Source organism: Castanea sativa, chromosome 4 (genome assembly GCF_040712315.1).
Source record: "Castanea sativa cultivar Marrone di Chiusa Pesio chromosome 4, ASM4071231v1".
NCBI classification, from domain to species: Eukaryota; Viridiplantae; Streptophyta; class Magnoliopsida; order Fagales; family Fagaceae; genus Castanea; species Castanea sativa.
This window is the reverse complement of record NC_134016.1, coordinates 49,620,129-49,635,549: the sequence shown is the minus strand read 5'-3', so window position 1 is coordinate 49,635,549 and position 15,421 is coordinate 49,620,129. Positions and strand designations below refer to the sequence as shown.

At 30.8% G+C, this 15,421-nt stretch overlaps 1 protein-coding gene across 1 annotated transcript; it reads right to left on the bottom strand.

Moving 5' to 3' along the window:
• Positions 1–13,154: 13,154 nt before the first annotated feature.
• On the bottom strand, positions 13,155–14,936 carry LOC142630660 (HVA22-like protein e). Its single transcript, XM_075804689.1, has 5 exons — positions 14,650–14,936; positions 14,335–14,361; positions 13,944–14,066; positions 13,622–13,823; positions 13,155–13,417 (listed from the first exon to the last, which is right to left on the bottom strand). Exons 1-5 carry the CDS (start codon positions 14,694–14,696, stop codon positions 13,397–13,399), a joined length of 420 nt encoding a protein of 139 aa, XP_075660804.1. The 5' UTR covers positions 14,697–14,936; the 3' UTR covers positions 13,155–13,396.
• Between the last annotated feature and the right edge of the window lie 485 nt (positions 14,937–15,421).

Genomic DNA, 15,421 nt, shown 5'->3' with positions numbered 1-15,421 from the left:
TATGTATCATTTTATATTGTGCTGATAAGCACATAGCTTGGTGCAACTCAGCTTTAGAGCAAAAATAGCTGATTACAAATCACATGGTATATTGAGGACATGAAATTTATATGATGATAATCATTACTAGGTGAAAATGATACATTCATTTGGTGAGAGAAGTGGCAATGTGGCATATTACATATACCACAATATTAAAGATGAATTCCACTTAAAAAGTATTTATATCTTCTTTTACTTTATGTGGTCCTCAATGGAATTGTGGCTGGTTGGTTAAAGAAGTTGCTTAGCTTTTCCATACATAATTCATAACTAAAAGGAAAGATTATTGAGTGGAAAGAAAAAAAGAAAAAAAGAAAAAAAGAAAAGTGAAGCTAAATAAGAGACATGAGAAGTTGGGTTTAAAGTCATTGTCAGAAAAGAAACTTTGGAGCTATGGTTTAGTTGACCCCAAATTTATTGTTTAGTTTGGAACTGTTATATACAGCTCCAAACTAATTAAGTTGCATCTTTTTAAAAGACGCCACTTTAAAGTAATATACTAGATAATCCTTTTTATAATTTCAGATTTTGCAAATCATTCAATTATGGTGGTAGTATACCATAAGCACAATAATTTTGTACAAACACGTCCTACATTTGTTTGCAATAAAGTGATAAAACCGGACAGGAAGTACTGAATTATTGATGCAAATATGCAATGAGATAGCGATAAGAAGGAGAACAAGACTATCTCAAAAGATAAGGAGAACGAGTCTATCTCAACCCAAAAAAAAAAAAAAGCGCCTTAATGCTAGAAGAAAACCTTGAATACACAAGGCCATTAAAAGAAAAGAAAACATTTTTAAAATTAATTAATTAATTAATTACTAAACTTGATGCCAATGGGCTACAAGCCTACAACCACTAACATATTTAGAAAAACATTAAGGAAATTATAGGACGGTCAAGAAAGAAACCCTAATTTGTGTAAGGCATAAAATCAAGCTAAAAAAAAAATTACTACAAACCCGAAAAAGACATTATTCCAGGATTAAACGAACGTTTTAAAAAAAAAACCAAAAAAAAACCCATAAATAGTGTATTATTAAATTGGAGGCCTAAATGAAGGAATTTTAATGAAAAGCGGCACAAGTCACAACCTTAAGATCATGAATTTTAATCCTCACATCAATTTCATTTCGATTGTTAATTTTTACAAAATTTTGCATTATGGAAGATTTCTAGTTGTACCTTTTTACTTTCTATATCGTTGCAACTTAAGATTCTCTGCTCAAGGAAAACTTGAACTGCGCATTTTACATCAAATAACAAATAGTAAGTCATCAACAAAACTGCTTTAAAATGCAATTCCACACTTAATTATGTAGGGAAGCAAGCAAGTGATTAATATCATCTTCCATTTGATCAAAATTTATTTAATATAAGCGATCTGAAATGTTGTCAATTAACCAATTAATTTTGAAGACTAGAAAAAGCCATTGCACTGAGTTACAGGCTTCAATTCTGACAACTTGAAGATTAGAGAGCCTTCATTATGATAATTCTTAATACTTAGCGCATACATACATATCAAATTTTGTGTCAATTAGATATTGTTTCCTATATAATTTATACACTTATTTTATGCATAATTTAAATTACAAAAACTTGCAATTTAAAAAATTTATTAATAACATAGTTATTGATCTTTAATTTTCTAGAAATTTTGCAAACATGAAGGATATAAGAAGAAGATTGAATTCAAAAAAAAGATATTAAATAAAATTGTAATATAAAGTTACAACCAATTTTATAACTAAATTTTGTCCTACATAATATATGTCAACAATTCATTATGTTTGATATAGAAAATTAGCAACCAAAATTATTATTACCAACAATTGTAGAATAAGTTACTTCTCAAATACCAACATGCATCTTTCACACGATGGTCATTCCACAAGTATAAATGCTTGTGGAGTGTGGGAAGTAACGGTCGGGGACTTGGGGTTCAAATCTCTAGGAGAGAGCTTCACACGCATATACACTTAGATTAGGCTAAAAAAAATTTCTATCTTGTATAAATAAAAAAAATTACTTCTCAACTAAGTGATTAGGTAGCTGAATCTGAACCAAAAAAAAAAAGTGATTTAGGTAGCTTATAGATTAAAGTAGGGATAGTGCTAAGCCTCTTTAGATATTTTGTAGTGAAGATGGTTTTTAATGTGGTTTCTGGCCAAGGTGATAATGTATTAATATTACAAGATATTTTGTAGTGAAGATGGTTTTTAATGTGGTTTCTGGCTAAGGTGTGATAATGTATTAATAATACCAGTATTGACTTGGTACAACTTGGAGTTGGCGAATGCCACAACTCCCTTCTCCCCTTTTCCCCTATCTAGAAGAAAAAGATAAATTAAAGATGTTAAAGAAAAATCAGTCTCAATATATAAATATATCATTTGGTATCTCATCTTCTTGACTATGTGTAAAGATAGAGAGAATGGACAATTTGCTTTTTTGAAAAGGAATATTTCTAAATTTCCTCTAAAGAGATCCCTCACAACTATCACAAATTTTATTAGGCAACTCTTATAAATTGTTATATCAATTTTTTAAAATAATTAGATAATACAATTTGGGAAGTAATAAAGAACATGACTTTAGATAAAATATAATTAAGAAAAATATACATCCAAGTTACCCTAATTAATATGCTAATGATTTATAGTCGATTCCAAAAATTTGAGACTAAAGCTTGTTGATAATCTGATCGATAGATAGGGATGAGAGGATTTGAATCCTTTATGTTTTTGTTAAAAACACCATGAGATATAGTTAAGTTACAAAGCTCTTAATGATATATCAACTTTTTATAGTAAAAAGATAAATAAACTTTTTTATTGGAAAATTGGCAGGGAATTTAATATTTTTCTATAAATTCACAACTATCACTATTGGGAATGGAAAATAAGGTTGTATAACTTACCTGTTTTATAAGTTTTATCACTTTGAACTCAAATATTGCAAGAATCCAAATGCCTCATCTTTCAAGATATGTTCTTTGTTTTATTTTATTTTATTTAGTACTTTGTTGTGGTATTTCTTTTCATTAATTAATCAATAACTTGGCATGTGGAAGATGGAACTAACAATTAGAGTGTGAAGGTAACTTTACTTAATTAATATTAGAGCACTTTTCAAATAATAATAATAATATAGCCTTCCAAGATGTGAGCATTGATTTCTGAAATAGATCAAACTTCCAAAAGAAAAGTTTGATAATCAAATTACGCCTCGAATGCATATTTTGGTGCTTTAAAAGCATGCACTTAAACACTATAAATAATGATTTCTCGACTTTTTGAAGAACTGACACACATCTTTTTTAAGTATATGGATGAATGTGTATGAACAATGTGATTGATCATTGTGCAATGCATGTGTACGTTCATGTACGCTACAGTACAACCAATAAGGTAAACAAAGAAAAAAAAAAGGAAAACTACAGGCAAGTTCTGCTGATATAAAGCTATTAGATGCCAATTCCAACCGAATTTTGAAGTGTACAACATGAACCATAAAGGTTTAAATTCGTTGTTTACAGGATTTTGCCCATGCAGTTGGTATAGTATTATATATATGTTTGATTCGAAATCATATGAGTATAGGTACTTTTGATAGCTTATGCAAAAAGGACAATGTTACAGATATATCACTATAAGTAAAGGTTATTAAAATTGCTTTTTGTTTAATAATTAAAATAAAGTCGAGAAGGAGGAGCCAGACATTATACTTTATGTGGCGATAGGTGAGTGAAACTTTGAAAGAAAAGATGAAATCGCAACAAAGATTTTGATGGAAATTGGAAAGGAACTACAACAAAAACTTGAATGATAACTGAATAGGGAGAGGTCATTTTAACTTGACAAGTACCTTGCTGAGAAAGAGAAATCTGAGTTTGGCTTTGGCTAATTGAGGGTTAGCTAAGGAAGGTTCCAATAGTTAAGTCAGTAAATTGGTGGAGAGTGTGGAAGTGAGAATAGAAAAGTAATATTTTAAAGACTTGTTGGATTTGTTTAAGGAATGAAAGGGTATTTGAAGAGTATGATGAGATGTTTTTGATGAAAAAAAAAAAAAAAAAAAGAAGCAAAAACCACATTTTCGTTCTTACATTTTTACGCGATTTTCACTTTGGTCCCTATATTTTATTTTCCCCACTTTTAGTCCTCATTTTGAAAAATTTGTTTCATTTTAGTCCTTACCGTTACTCATTTAACAGAATTATCCTACATAATAAACGGTCCAACAGTAAATGCTGACGTGTCCAATAAAATAATATTAAAAAATTATTTACATTTTTAAAATTGCCACATCAGCAATTTAATTTTTTTTAAAGCCACATCATATAAAAATTTCTAACCTAATTATTTTTTAAAAAAAGAAAAGAAATTAGTTAAATTAATTTTTTTCTTCTTTTTTTGGAAGAACATGAAGAACTCAGAACTATGTGTTCTTCATTTTCTTCCCCAACTAAGCTTGCCCAGAAAATTAAAAATTAAAAATTTACCTTTCTTTTCTTGCATTTTCTTAGCAACCAAACCCATAAAATCACTCAAATTTACAAAATAAAGACATGCCCATAAAAATTTACAAAACACAAACATTCAACAAGATTTTCTTATACTTTACACAAAAATCAAACCCAGATTTTCAACCTCCATGCACAACCAAACCACAAACAACCACACAACCTTAAATTCGACAACGCACACACCTTTAACCCTATATCTAAAGCCGCCAATTTAGTTAGCCTATGGGTTTTGAGAGAAAGCCACCGTTGGTTTCGGCCATCAATTTAGAGAGAGAAAGTTTGGGTTTTTATCCATGGGTTTAGAGAGAGAGAACAAGGTTTTCACTTCAAACTCAACCCGATCCATTCAATCATCATCCTTATCCACAAACCCATAAATCAACATCGGAATACAACATACACCACAAACCCACAAACCCAAAAATCAACAAACACTACAAACCCAAATCAACAAAACTCACAACCCACAAACCCACCGTCGGAATACACATCTCCACCACGATCTACACCACTGAGCTAAGAGATAGAGAGATGAAAGAGAGAGACTTACCGATTTGGGATAGAGAGACAACGATCTGTGAGTTAGAGAGAGTTTGAGCCATTTGGGTCTAAGTTTGTGTGAATCATGAGAGAGAGAGAGGTCATTTCAGAGAAAGAAAAGAAGAGAACCACCGCCGGTTGTGGTGGTGGCGGTAGTGGCGATGAGTAGAGGAGGTGAGCCATGGAGTTTGAAAGAGTTGTGAGAGTTTTGGAAGAGAGAGGAAGGTTTGAGATTTAGAAGGGAGGGGAACCGGTTTGAAGGTTTTCTTTTGAGTGTGGGAAATTTTTTTGGGTTTGGATGCCAAGAAAATACAAGAAAAAAAAAAAAGGAAAAAAAAGAAAGAAAAGGAAGACAAAGAAAAGGGAAGAAAATAAGAATTAATTTGCTAGAATATGAGTCAATCTTTTGGGGAAGAACACAAAGAAAATGAAGAACACATAGTTTTGAGTTCTTTATGTTCTTCCAAAAAAAGAAAAAAATTAAGTTAACTAATTTCTTTTCTTTTTTTTAAAAATAATTAGGTTAGAAATTTTATATTATTTTTATCTGATGTGGCTTTTTAAAAAAAATTAAATTGTTGATGTGGCATTTTTAAAAATGTAAATAATTTTTTTAATATTATTTTAATGGACACGTCAATATTACTGTTAGACTGTTTGTCACGTAGGATAATTCTGTTAAATAAGTAATGATAGGGATTAAAACGGAACGCGTTTTTTTCAAAATGCGGACTAAAAGTAGTGAAAATAAAATATAAGAACTCAAGTGGGAATCGCGTAAAAATATAGCAACGTAAATGTGGTTTTTATCACACACACACACACACACAAAAACACTACGCTGAGAACTTGCTTAATGGTTGTTTCCTTAGGTTAGTTGAGCAAATGTGTGTCAAGGCAGAAATTTTTATATGCAAATGGACAAGACGAGTCTGATAATATTAATGCAATGGCCGGTTGTAGAGGCACAATAACTACTTATGTGAAGGGTGTCAAATGATTTTTTTTTTTTTTTAGGTTGATCATACTAGTCGATCAACCAAAAAGAAGGGATCCATAGACTAGCAGCCATATTGTCTTGAGATAGGTACGTAATTGTTGCATTACTCTATTCTCGGCTACTTGGCCATTGTGATTGGACATGGTCCTTGGTATTTGGCCAGTTGTTTGGCCATTGTGATTGGCCACAACATTCGGCCATGGTCCTCGTACAATTTGTATTCTTTATGGGATAAAGAATACATTCGCCCCTGCCCCCACCCCCAAAAAAACTGTGGCATTTCTTCTTTCTTACTTAATAAAAATATAAAAATTGTTAGCCATGTGGATTGACTGTATAACTATATATTGCTTCTATAAGAGTTAATATATACTTTTTAATATCAACTTGAAATTACTATATAAACTTCATTGTCTTCTCTTTTTAACTTCACTACACAAATGATGGGACGGTCGACTTCTCTCTCATAAGAGAAAAGATATTTTATGCATTCGATATATATATTCTCTCTCTCATAACTTAAAATTATATTGTTTGAGCTAATTAGAGAGAATAATTTTTCGTTTATGAATAGAATGATATTATAAATATAAATTTATAATATCATAGATATTCAAATTGAATCTTATACTCTAAACTATTTCAAGAACTCATTATTATATTTGAACTTGACTTATTCAATGATTGAGCCTAAACCTATATATGCTTGAACTTCACTTGTATATTATGTAACTCAATTTATTTGCTGCTCTATTTTTCAAAATATCATATACTTTACTTTGGGAAGAAATTCATGACGATTACAAACTACTGTCTAAATTGCTTTGTACTATTACAGGCTTGCTAACTCTATGGGCCGTAATGACACCTTTCATTAACCAGCTATAATCTTCCTCCAATACCTTTTTTTGGAAGAGGCCCAGAACTACTGGACATATCCTAGCTATTGGCCCGTTTGTGGGAAACAGTATTTTGGAAGGCCGCCAAGTACTATGGCCCACTTCTCCATCAAAGCCTTTCTTTGGAATCTTGAAAGCTAAGTCTGATAATAAGCAAAATTAGAAATAGAAAAAGGGAAGTGTATTATACTTTAGTTGGTTCAAAAAATATGGGGGTTAAATATCATTTTTATCCTTAAACTTTCATAAACGTTTGATTTTCGTCTTGTACTTTCAAAAGTTCATTTTTCATCTTTAAACCTTGAAAAACATTTTATTTTTCATCATTCCATCTATGTTCGTTAATTTATATCCAATGTGACTTCATAGAAAGGTAACGTGATATTTGACTTGAATTAAATTATTTTATTTATAAAATTATGGACAGATGGCAAAGAGTTATTGGCACACATAGATTAAATATTGAGTGATGTGGCATTTTAACTCATATTTATGTTAACAATTTATGAGGATTTAAAATAAAAACTTGAAACACCAAAACATAAATAAATAAATAATTCCAATACAAGCTGTCCATCTCCAGCGACGTTCAACCAAAACTTCCCAGATCTTTCACTCGTTTTTGATGTTTTGATGGTTTTTGTCGTTTGTAGCTTTTTCTTCTTTTATTTAATGATTATGTTTCGGATATCGAGGGTGTTAAATATTGCGAGGACTAGGGAGTGAATAAAGAAAGGGGATTTTTTCTAATTTTTTAGAAAACTCCATAATCGTGGCTAAGAAACCCAGTAGTACTTCTTCCTTGTCATCATCATCGTCTCCTTCTTCTTACTTTAGTGGTTGTCATCATTGCAAAATAGGATGAATGCTTGGATGGATTGAATTGATGAGGACATGGGTGGGTGGTGCTTGGTTTCCAGAGAATAGAGCTTGAATTATTAGTGTCAACATCGTGAGATGAGGGGGTTAAATTAGGGATTTACTTTAAATTTTGATAAATTATTAAATTAAAATCTGATCTATTAGTTTATTTTATTTTATTTTAGTTTATGTGTGCCAACAACTCTTTGCTATGTGTCTATAATCTTATAAATAAAACTAGTCTCATCACACGCGATTCGCGTGTGCGATGAGACTTTTCTTTTTTAGTGGTATTATTTTGTAGGAAAAAATTGTATTTAATTATTTTATATACATATATGATTTTTATTTTAAAAATCTAATTTATAAGTGAATAAATCAATTTAAAAATTAATAGGAGAGTGGTCCTATTTTTTAGGCAATATTTTAGTGGGAGTTGGAGTTGCATTTTTACCGGATTGTCCTTTAGTTTTGTCTCTACTTAAACATAAAACTGTAGGGGCATCTTTGAACTAAAAAATGAGTTTTTACCGGATTGTCCTTTAGTTTTGTCTCTATTTAAACATAAGACTGTAGGGGCATTTTTGAACTAAAAAAATAGGAATCCAAACAGGGGAAGCCCCTTAAATAGTAGTATAGATAATTTGGTCCAAGTCAAATACCACATCATCACTTTGTTAGACCACATAATATATATATATATATATATATATATATATATATATATATATATATATATATATATATATATATAAACTAATGGGCATAGACAGAATGATGATAAGTAAAATATTTTGCAAAGTTTAAGAATGAAAAATGAACTTATGAAAGTTTAGGGACAAAAAAATGAACTTTTATGAAAGTTTAAGAACGAAAATGATATATTACCCAAAAATATATATTCTACTTTAGGTACCTCATAGTCTCAAACATAATTGACAATATTTCAGGTAAGTTATTTAGAGCATAAGATTGTTGTGGTAAACAACTAGCAGCTAGGTTTTTTTTTTGTTGGAATAATTCGATATTTACAATAAACAATAATAAAAAATTTTAAACTTAAATGTCTCAATTTGAAATGCTAAGAAGTATCACTTAGTTAAATTACAGATCTCCTGTCACTAGAAAGTTAGTTTATCCAATTTAAGAATAACACAAAATCTCTCTCTAATACTTTTTTTTGTTATTTTTGGTAATTCAAATAGTTATAAGGATTTAAACTTAGATGCCCTGTTGAAAATTTCCAAATTAAATTACATGGATGGTGATAGAATTTTCTTCTTTTTAATAATAAACTTGAATATTTTGGTTGAAAACATAATGAAATATCAATTGAGTTAGAAGATTCTTGATAACTTTGGAGTTAATTTCAAATTCTGCTCTTTCCTCTTCTTTTCTTTTCTTAGAATTAACCAAATGCTGCATTTAATTGGGAGGTTAAAAAATTTATCGAAAAGAAAGTGACAAATAGAAAATTTATTGGAAAGAAAGTGACACTTACCTGTTACAAACCGAAAGTAAGGTTGATATTTTTGTGGTGGGCTATTATGGGACCCATTGTACACGTCACAAACATCACACAATCAAAGGTTTTCAACAAGTCCACGATGGCTTAATTGAGTCTGCTTTCGATTTCATAATAAACATATAAGAAAGTCATAGAAGCCTTTGGATGTTACAACGGTACAAACTTGTACAAAGAGTAAAATATACTCAAAACGGCAAAAGAGGAAAAGTATATATAAAAGTGAAAGGGTCAAGAAGAAGATCCACAGAAAGCAGCAAGGAAGATGGTTCATATATATCTATGAGACTAATTGTCTCATGCTTGTCTTTTCTTCTTCAATATGCCTCATGCTCTCCCTGTCCATCCACATTCACAAAATCCCATAAAAATTAAAGGATAAATAATAAAAAATATATTAAAAAAAATCCACACCTCAAAAGATGTAGCTTGAGACTATAATTTTTTCACATTTTTTTCTAATCATAAGAATGAAGAACATGTAATCAAGGGTCAATTAAGAAATAGATCTTTTTTATTTATGTATCCTCTATAGTTTAGTTAAGTACTGTCATGAATTGCATTTGCATAATCATTCAGCATAATGTGTGCTTTTAGTTTTGGTTATTAAATTTTTTTCTAAAACCAAAAAGATTTTCATTTCTTTTGAATTACACATCATGAATATGTATTTGAGGTTGGTCTATTATCTTTGCATAACATGCCTGTGTACCTTGTTTAGCTTAGATGAACTTATTTTTCTGCACTTTGCTAGTTTTAGCTATGTAATGCATGTTTTGTGTGAGTTATTTATAGTTTTTGATCACATACTCTTGATTTTGAAGTTACATGCTTTTGATTGTAAAGACAAAAAAATCCTAAGAAAAATGCATAAATAATCATCTCACCGCTGTTTACGACTAGTCATGAACATCTTAGTGAATCTAAAAATTTTTTGTGCTCGAGAAAGTGTAGCACTTGCACCTAAAAAATAATAAGGTGTTGCCTTTAAAAGAAAAGAAAAAGTAGAAAAATAAAAATATGCATAAAAATATGATAAGGCACCACACAAAAAAAAAAACATGATTGAAAGCTTGTTTTCTAGGAAATGTGAAAGTTATATGATGTAACTCTTTAGGTGATAGTTACTCTCAAATTTATGTGATGAATAATATGGAAATTATGATTGATTTCTATCTACAAATCACCCCACATGTATCTCATGCTTTTACTAGTTGCACACACTTCACAAGTTATTCTTTACTAAGCTTTGTACATGAAATTGTGTGTGAACTAGTGTGGCCATCCAAAATTATACACTTTGTGATGTTTGATGCAAAATTCTTTGAGGGTTGGTTTAAATTTTGAGAAGAAAAATCTAAAACTTTGTTTTTGAAAACTTAAGTTGAAGATTATGTGTTTTGAAAAACTTTTGGAATCATTTACATGCATTTCATGTCATGAAAAATCTTTTGAAAAATGATTCTGCAAAAAAAAATTTGGTTTTTCAAAAAATTTGGTTTTTTAGAGTCTCAATCGATCGAATGTGTTCTTCGATCAGTCGAATCTGATTTTTAAAATTTTTGATGGATCGAATACGTTTTTCGATTAATCGAAATTTTCCGTGTTTTTGAAGTTTGATCTTGAGCTACTTCGATTGATGCTCGATCAATCGAAACTGGAAAATTTTCAGTTTTTAAATTTTCGACCAATCTTTTTTCATGCATCATTTGTGTTTAGAATTCACATGCATTGCATTGTTTTTTGTATCCATCTTGCATTTTTACAATCATATCTCTCATTGTTTTCACACAACACGCATATACTTTACTCAATTGGGTACTCAACTTGATTTAAAAATTGATTGATTAATTTTTTAGTTTTGTACAGTTTAGTGTATGCTATTTTTGATGTGTGAACTGCTGAAAAGTAAGAATATTAAAAAAAAAAAAAAAAAGATATGATGGATAATAATGTGCAAATATTTTCTCTACTTATACAACTGTTTATGGGTCACATAGTGTCAAGTTTACATATTTTGAAAAAGGGAATATTTTTTTCTTCAAGTGTATTCTCAACTTATGTGTGTCTTTAGTTTTCCCCACCTCCTAAATTTTTCCCAAAACTATTTTTCTCAAAACATGTTTTGTTTCTCCTATTTTTATAGGGGGAGAAAGATGTTTTTAAAACCTATGTTGATCATAGGGGGAGTTGTTTCCTTGATTCTCTATTTTCTCTTATCCTTTGTTGCATATGTTTTTTGTTTACTTTTTGATTGGATTGTCTTTGTCAATACGTGACAAAAAGGGGAGATGTTTTTAAAAGGTTTTTGTCAATATATTCTGATCATTTTAAAAGGTTTTTAAAATGTTTTGTTTAGGGGGAGAAGAAATTGTTTTTGAAAGGGGGAGAAAATAAAACATTCTAATATATCTAACTTAGGGTGAGAGTTCGTTTGCATATTTGTTATTTGCTTTAGTTTAATTATTTATTGTTTATATTTCTTTCCACACATGTGGTGATGTACTTTTTGGAGTGTTTTTAGGAAAGACAGGTACATTCTGATCAAGACATTCTACCTCTTCTTGCAACTTCTAGGTTAGGAGTCTAAGATTGGGATTTGTGATGTATTTGGGCAATTTATTGTATTGGGTTGTTCTTGTATTTGAGCATTTTATATTATATGTAAGTTTTGTCATGAATTGCCAAAATGGGAGATTGTTAGATTCTAAAAGTTTAGATCAACTGGCAAATCGTGAACACAAACTTGTCTAAATATAGATCCTAAAGTTTATAGGTATTATTAGATAATAGTGATTCAAGTCAAGACTCAAGAATAAGTAAGCAGCAAAAAGAAGATTTTAGAATCTGCTTGGTTCGATCGATCAAAAGACAGGCTCAATCGATCGAAATAGGGGTCTGCGAAATTTTAAGTTTGGCCCAACAACAGTTCAAGCCCAAAAAGGATTAGGGTTTCAAATCTACCTCTTCTAGTATATAAAGGAAACTGTAGGCACATTTTATTATTACTTTGAAGGTCCTCTTGTGAAATCTAAAAGGTTCTGTGCCTTCCTCTATCAAAGTCACTATCGAATATCTCTCTCGTATCTTTAGAACCAGTAGATCTGAAGTTGCTGCATGAAGATCAACAATAGCTGATGATCTAAACCTTCAAGGGTGGTCTTGGAGTCACAAACAAGAGAGTTTGTATTGATCTTTGAGTGGAATCTCAAAGTGACAAGTGTGGGTGCTTGTGTTGCAAAAGCCAAGGAAAAAAATAGTGCGTGAACTTGGAGTTATCATAAAGTCATGGTAGTAAGTTTTATGTATAATAGTAATAAGATGTTAATGGTCTAAATCTTATTGTAAATTTCAATTCTTTCTAATGGATTTGCTTTTTACCTTAAGGATAGTTAGGTTAAATCCTCCCGATATTTTTTACCGATTTAGTTTTTCTGGATCATCATATCGTTGTGTTATTTATTTTTTCGTTACTTTGCATGATATGATTATTTTATTTTAACTTAGATCTAAATTATAAATTAAAGTAATCACTTGATTAATTAATTAGATTAAACAATCTAGTTCACTGCCATTTAAAACTTAACAAAATTTATTGAAAAGAAAGTGACAAATAGGAAATTTATTGAAAAGAAACTGACGCTTAACCGTTATGAACCGAAAGTAAGGTTGATATTTTTGCGGTGAGCTACGTATGGGACCCATTGTTCAGTTCACAAACATCAAACAATCAAAGGTTTCCACAAGTCCATGTTGGAATGAGTGAGTCTGCTTTCGATTTCATAATTAATAAACATATAAGAAAGTCATAAAAGCTTTAAGGATGCATGTTACAACGTTACAAACTTGTACAAGAGTCGAATATACTCAAATCGGCAAAAGAGGAAAAGTATATATAAAAGTGAAAGGTTGAAGAAGAAGATCCACAGAAAGCAGCAAGGAAGATGGTTTATATCTATAAGACTATAATGTCTCATATGCTTGTCTTTTCTTCTTCAATATGCCTCATGCTCTCCCTGTCCATCACATTCACAAAATCCCATAAAAATTAAAAGACAAATAATACAAAATTTCTAAAGAACAATCCACACCTCAAAAGATGTTGCTTGAGAGACTATATAGTTTTTTCACATTTTTTTTAATCAGAAGAATGAAGAACATGCTTGGAAATAACATTTTTGGGATTGAAATTTTGGTAACGGTTAAAGGGTCACACTCACTTTCTTGGGGGTGATGAAATCCACAAACTTCTGCTTGCCCTTGCTGACAGTAGGGGACTTGTGGTGTGTTTGATCTCTCACCCCTCTATATTTCCTTATTTGCTCCCTCACATATCTCTCATATAAGAAAGCTGCACCTTTGAACTGTGGTAGAACCAGCCATGCCACGAACATAAGCTTCACATCATACCATATTGGTAACCTACAATACAATTCAAACCCAGAAAGGCTTACTTAATAAAACTAATAACACTAGCTATACAAGAACATATTTTACGATGTAATAATAATAATCATTATGAAATTTCATATATATTCTCACCACTCTAAAGCGGGTTGGAGAACCATCTCCATGAGAGTGAGGAATGAGTATATGATCCAATAAGCAAGCCACTGCTCATCATCCAGTTTTCCTGTGCTCTCTATGGCCACCACTGATGCATATCTGTGATTCAACCATGCATAATCAATAAGAACCAAATTTTAATCCCAAAAACTCTAGGATTTTTAAAATATGTTTCAACAATAACAACCAAGTCTTGTCCCAGAATTTTAGGATCTATTGCATAATCCTTATTTATTATCCATGCAAATTGACCCCACCAAAAAAAAAAAATTCATTTCTTAATATAATAACTAATAAGTTTCTTTAAGGAGAAAAGCATAAAACACAATATGGAATGAAATATCAAATTTTAAGTATTTATACTCACAAGGGGTACAGCAATGTTACCACCGGGCTGCATAAATCATAAAAAATATAGGAAATCAGATATTAAGAAGCTTGTAGGTCAAATTGATAATTAAATAATTAAAAAGAAATTGTCAAACACCATTAAAAATTACTTCACTTCATCAAAATATGTAAAAAGCATTCATTTAAAAAGAACAAATTTTACATTAAAAAATTTGAATGATAGGTAGATCCAAGATCCAAATTTAAAAAAAAATAAAATGAAAACCTTAATATTATTCCTGAAAACACAAGCTTAATATATAGATTGTAACATAAAATAAAGCTTACTTACCCAGAAACTGAATGAACCTGAGTGACTAAAGTCCAGAATTTCCCCATTATTCTCTTCAAAGTGTGAAAGCAAGAAACAAAGCAAAGTATTTGTGGTGAGTAAAGTGAAGAAGGTGTGGTGGTGAACGATCAATGACAAATAAGAAAAACCGTACACAGACAGAGAGATATTAATAAAGACAAATCAGGTGGCAAAAAAGTTGGTCATGTTGGGACAATGGAAGTGTTACTTATATATCAGAAAGTGATGGGGGACAAGTGGCATGAGAAGAGTGAGTATCGGATTCGGCCTTAGACGTGTCGAACTAGAAACTTAGATTTAGCAATTAGCACCGTCCAGACAGGTTTTATTTATTTATTTATATATATTATATACACACATTAAAAGCTTAATTAGTTATTTATTACATACAGGTCATGCTATTTTTAATTAAATTTTAGTCACTGTTTCATGATAGCATTGTTCTTTTCCTCAAGCACAAGCCTCGTGTTCCTGCTTTTTTGATGTACAAATGTCGGTTACACGTGCCCTCACATAGGCAGGCCTGGTGAGGAGTAGGACTGTAGCTCATTCCAGATAAACCAAGACAAGTGTTTTGAAGTTAGATCCAATAACCAGACCCCACGCGGCTTGATGGTCCTGCACACACAGAGAAGTCGTTCGAGTAATAGTCCTAACAAGACCGGTGCGGTATACGTGATATTATTTATTACCGTTACGTGACGTGAGGTCAACAACTTCACACCAAAGCCTATTTTCTTCGTTCAGCCAA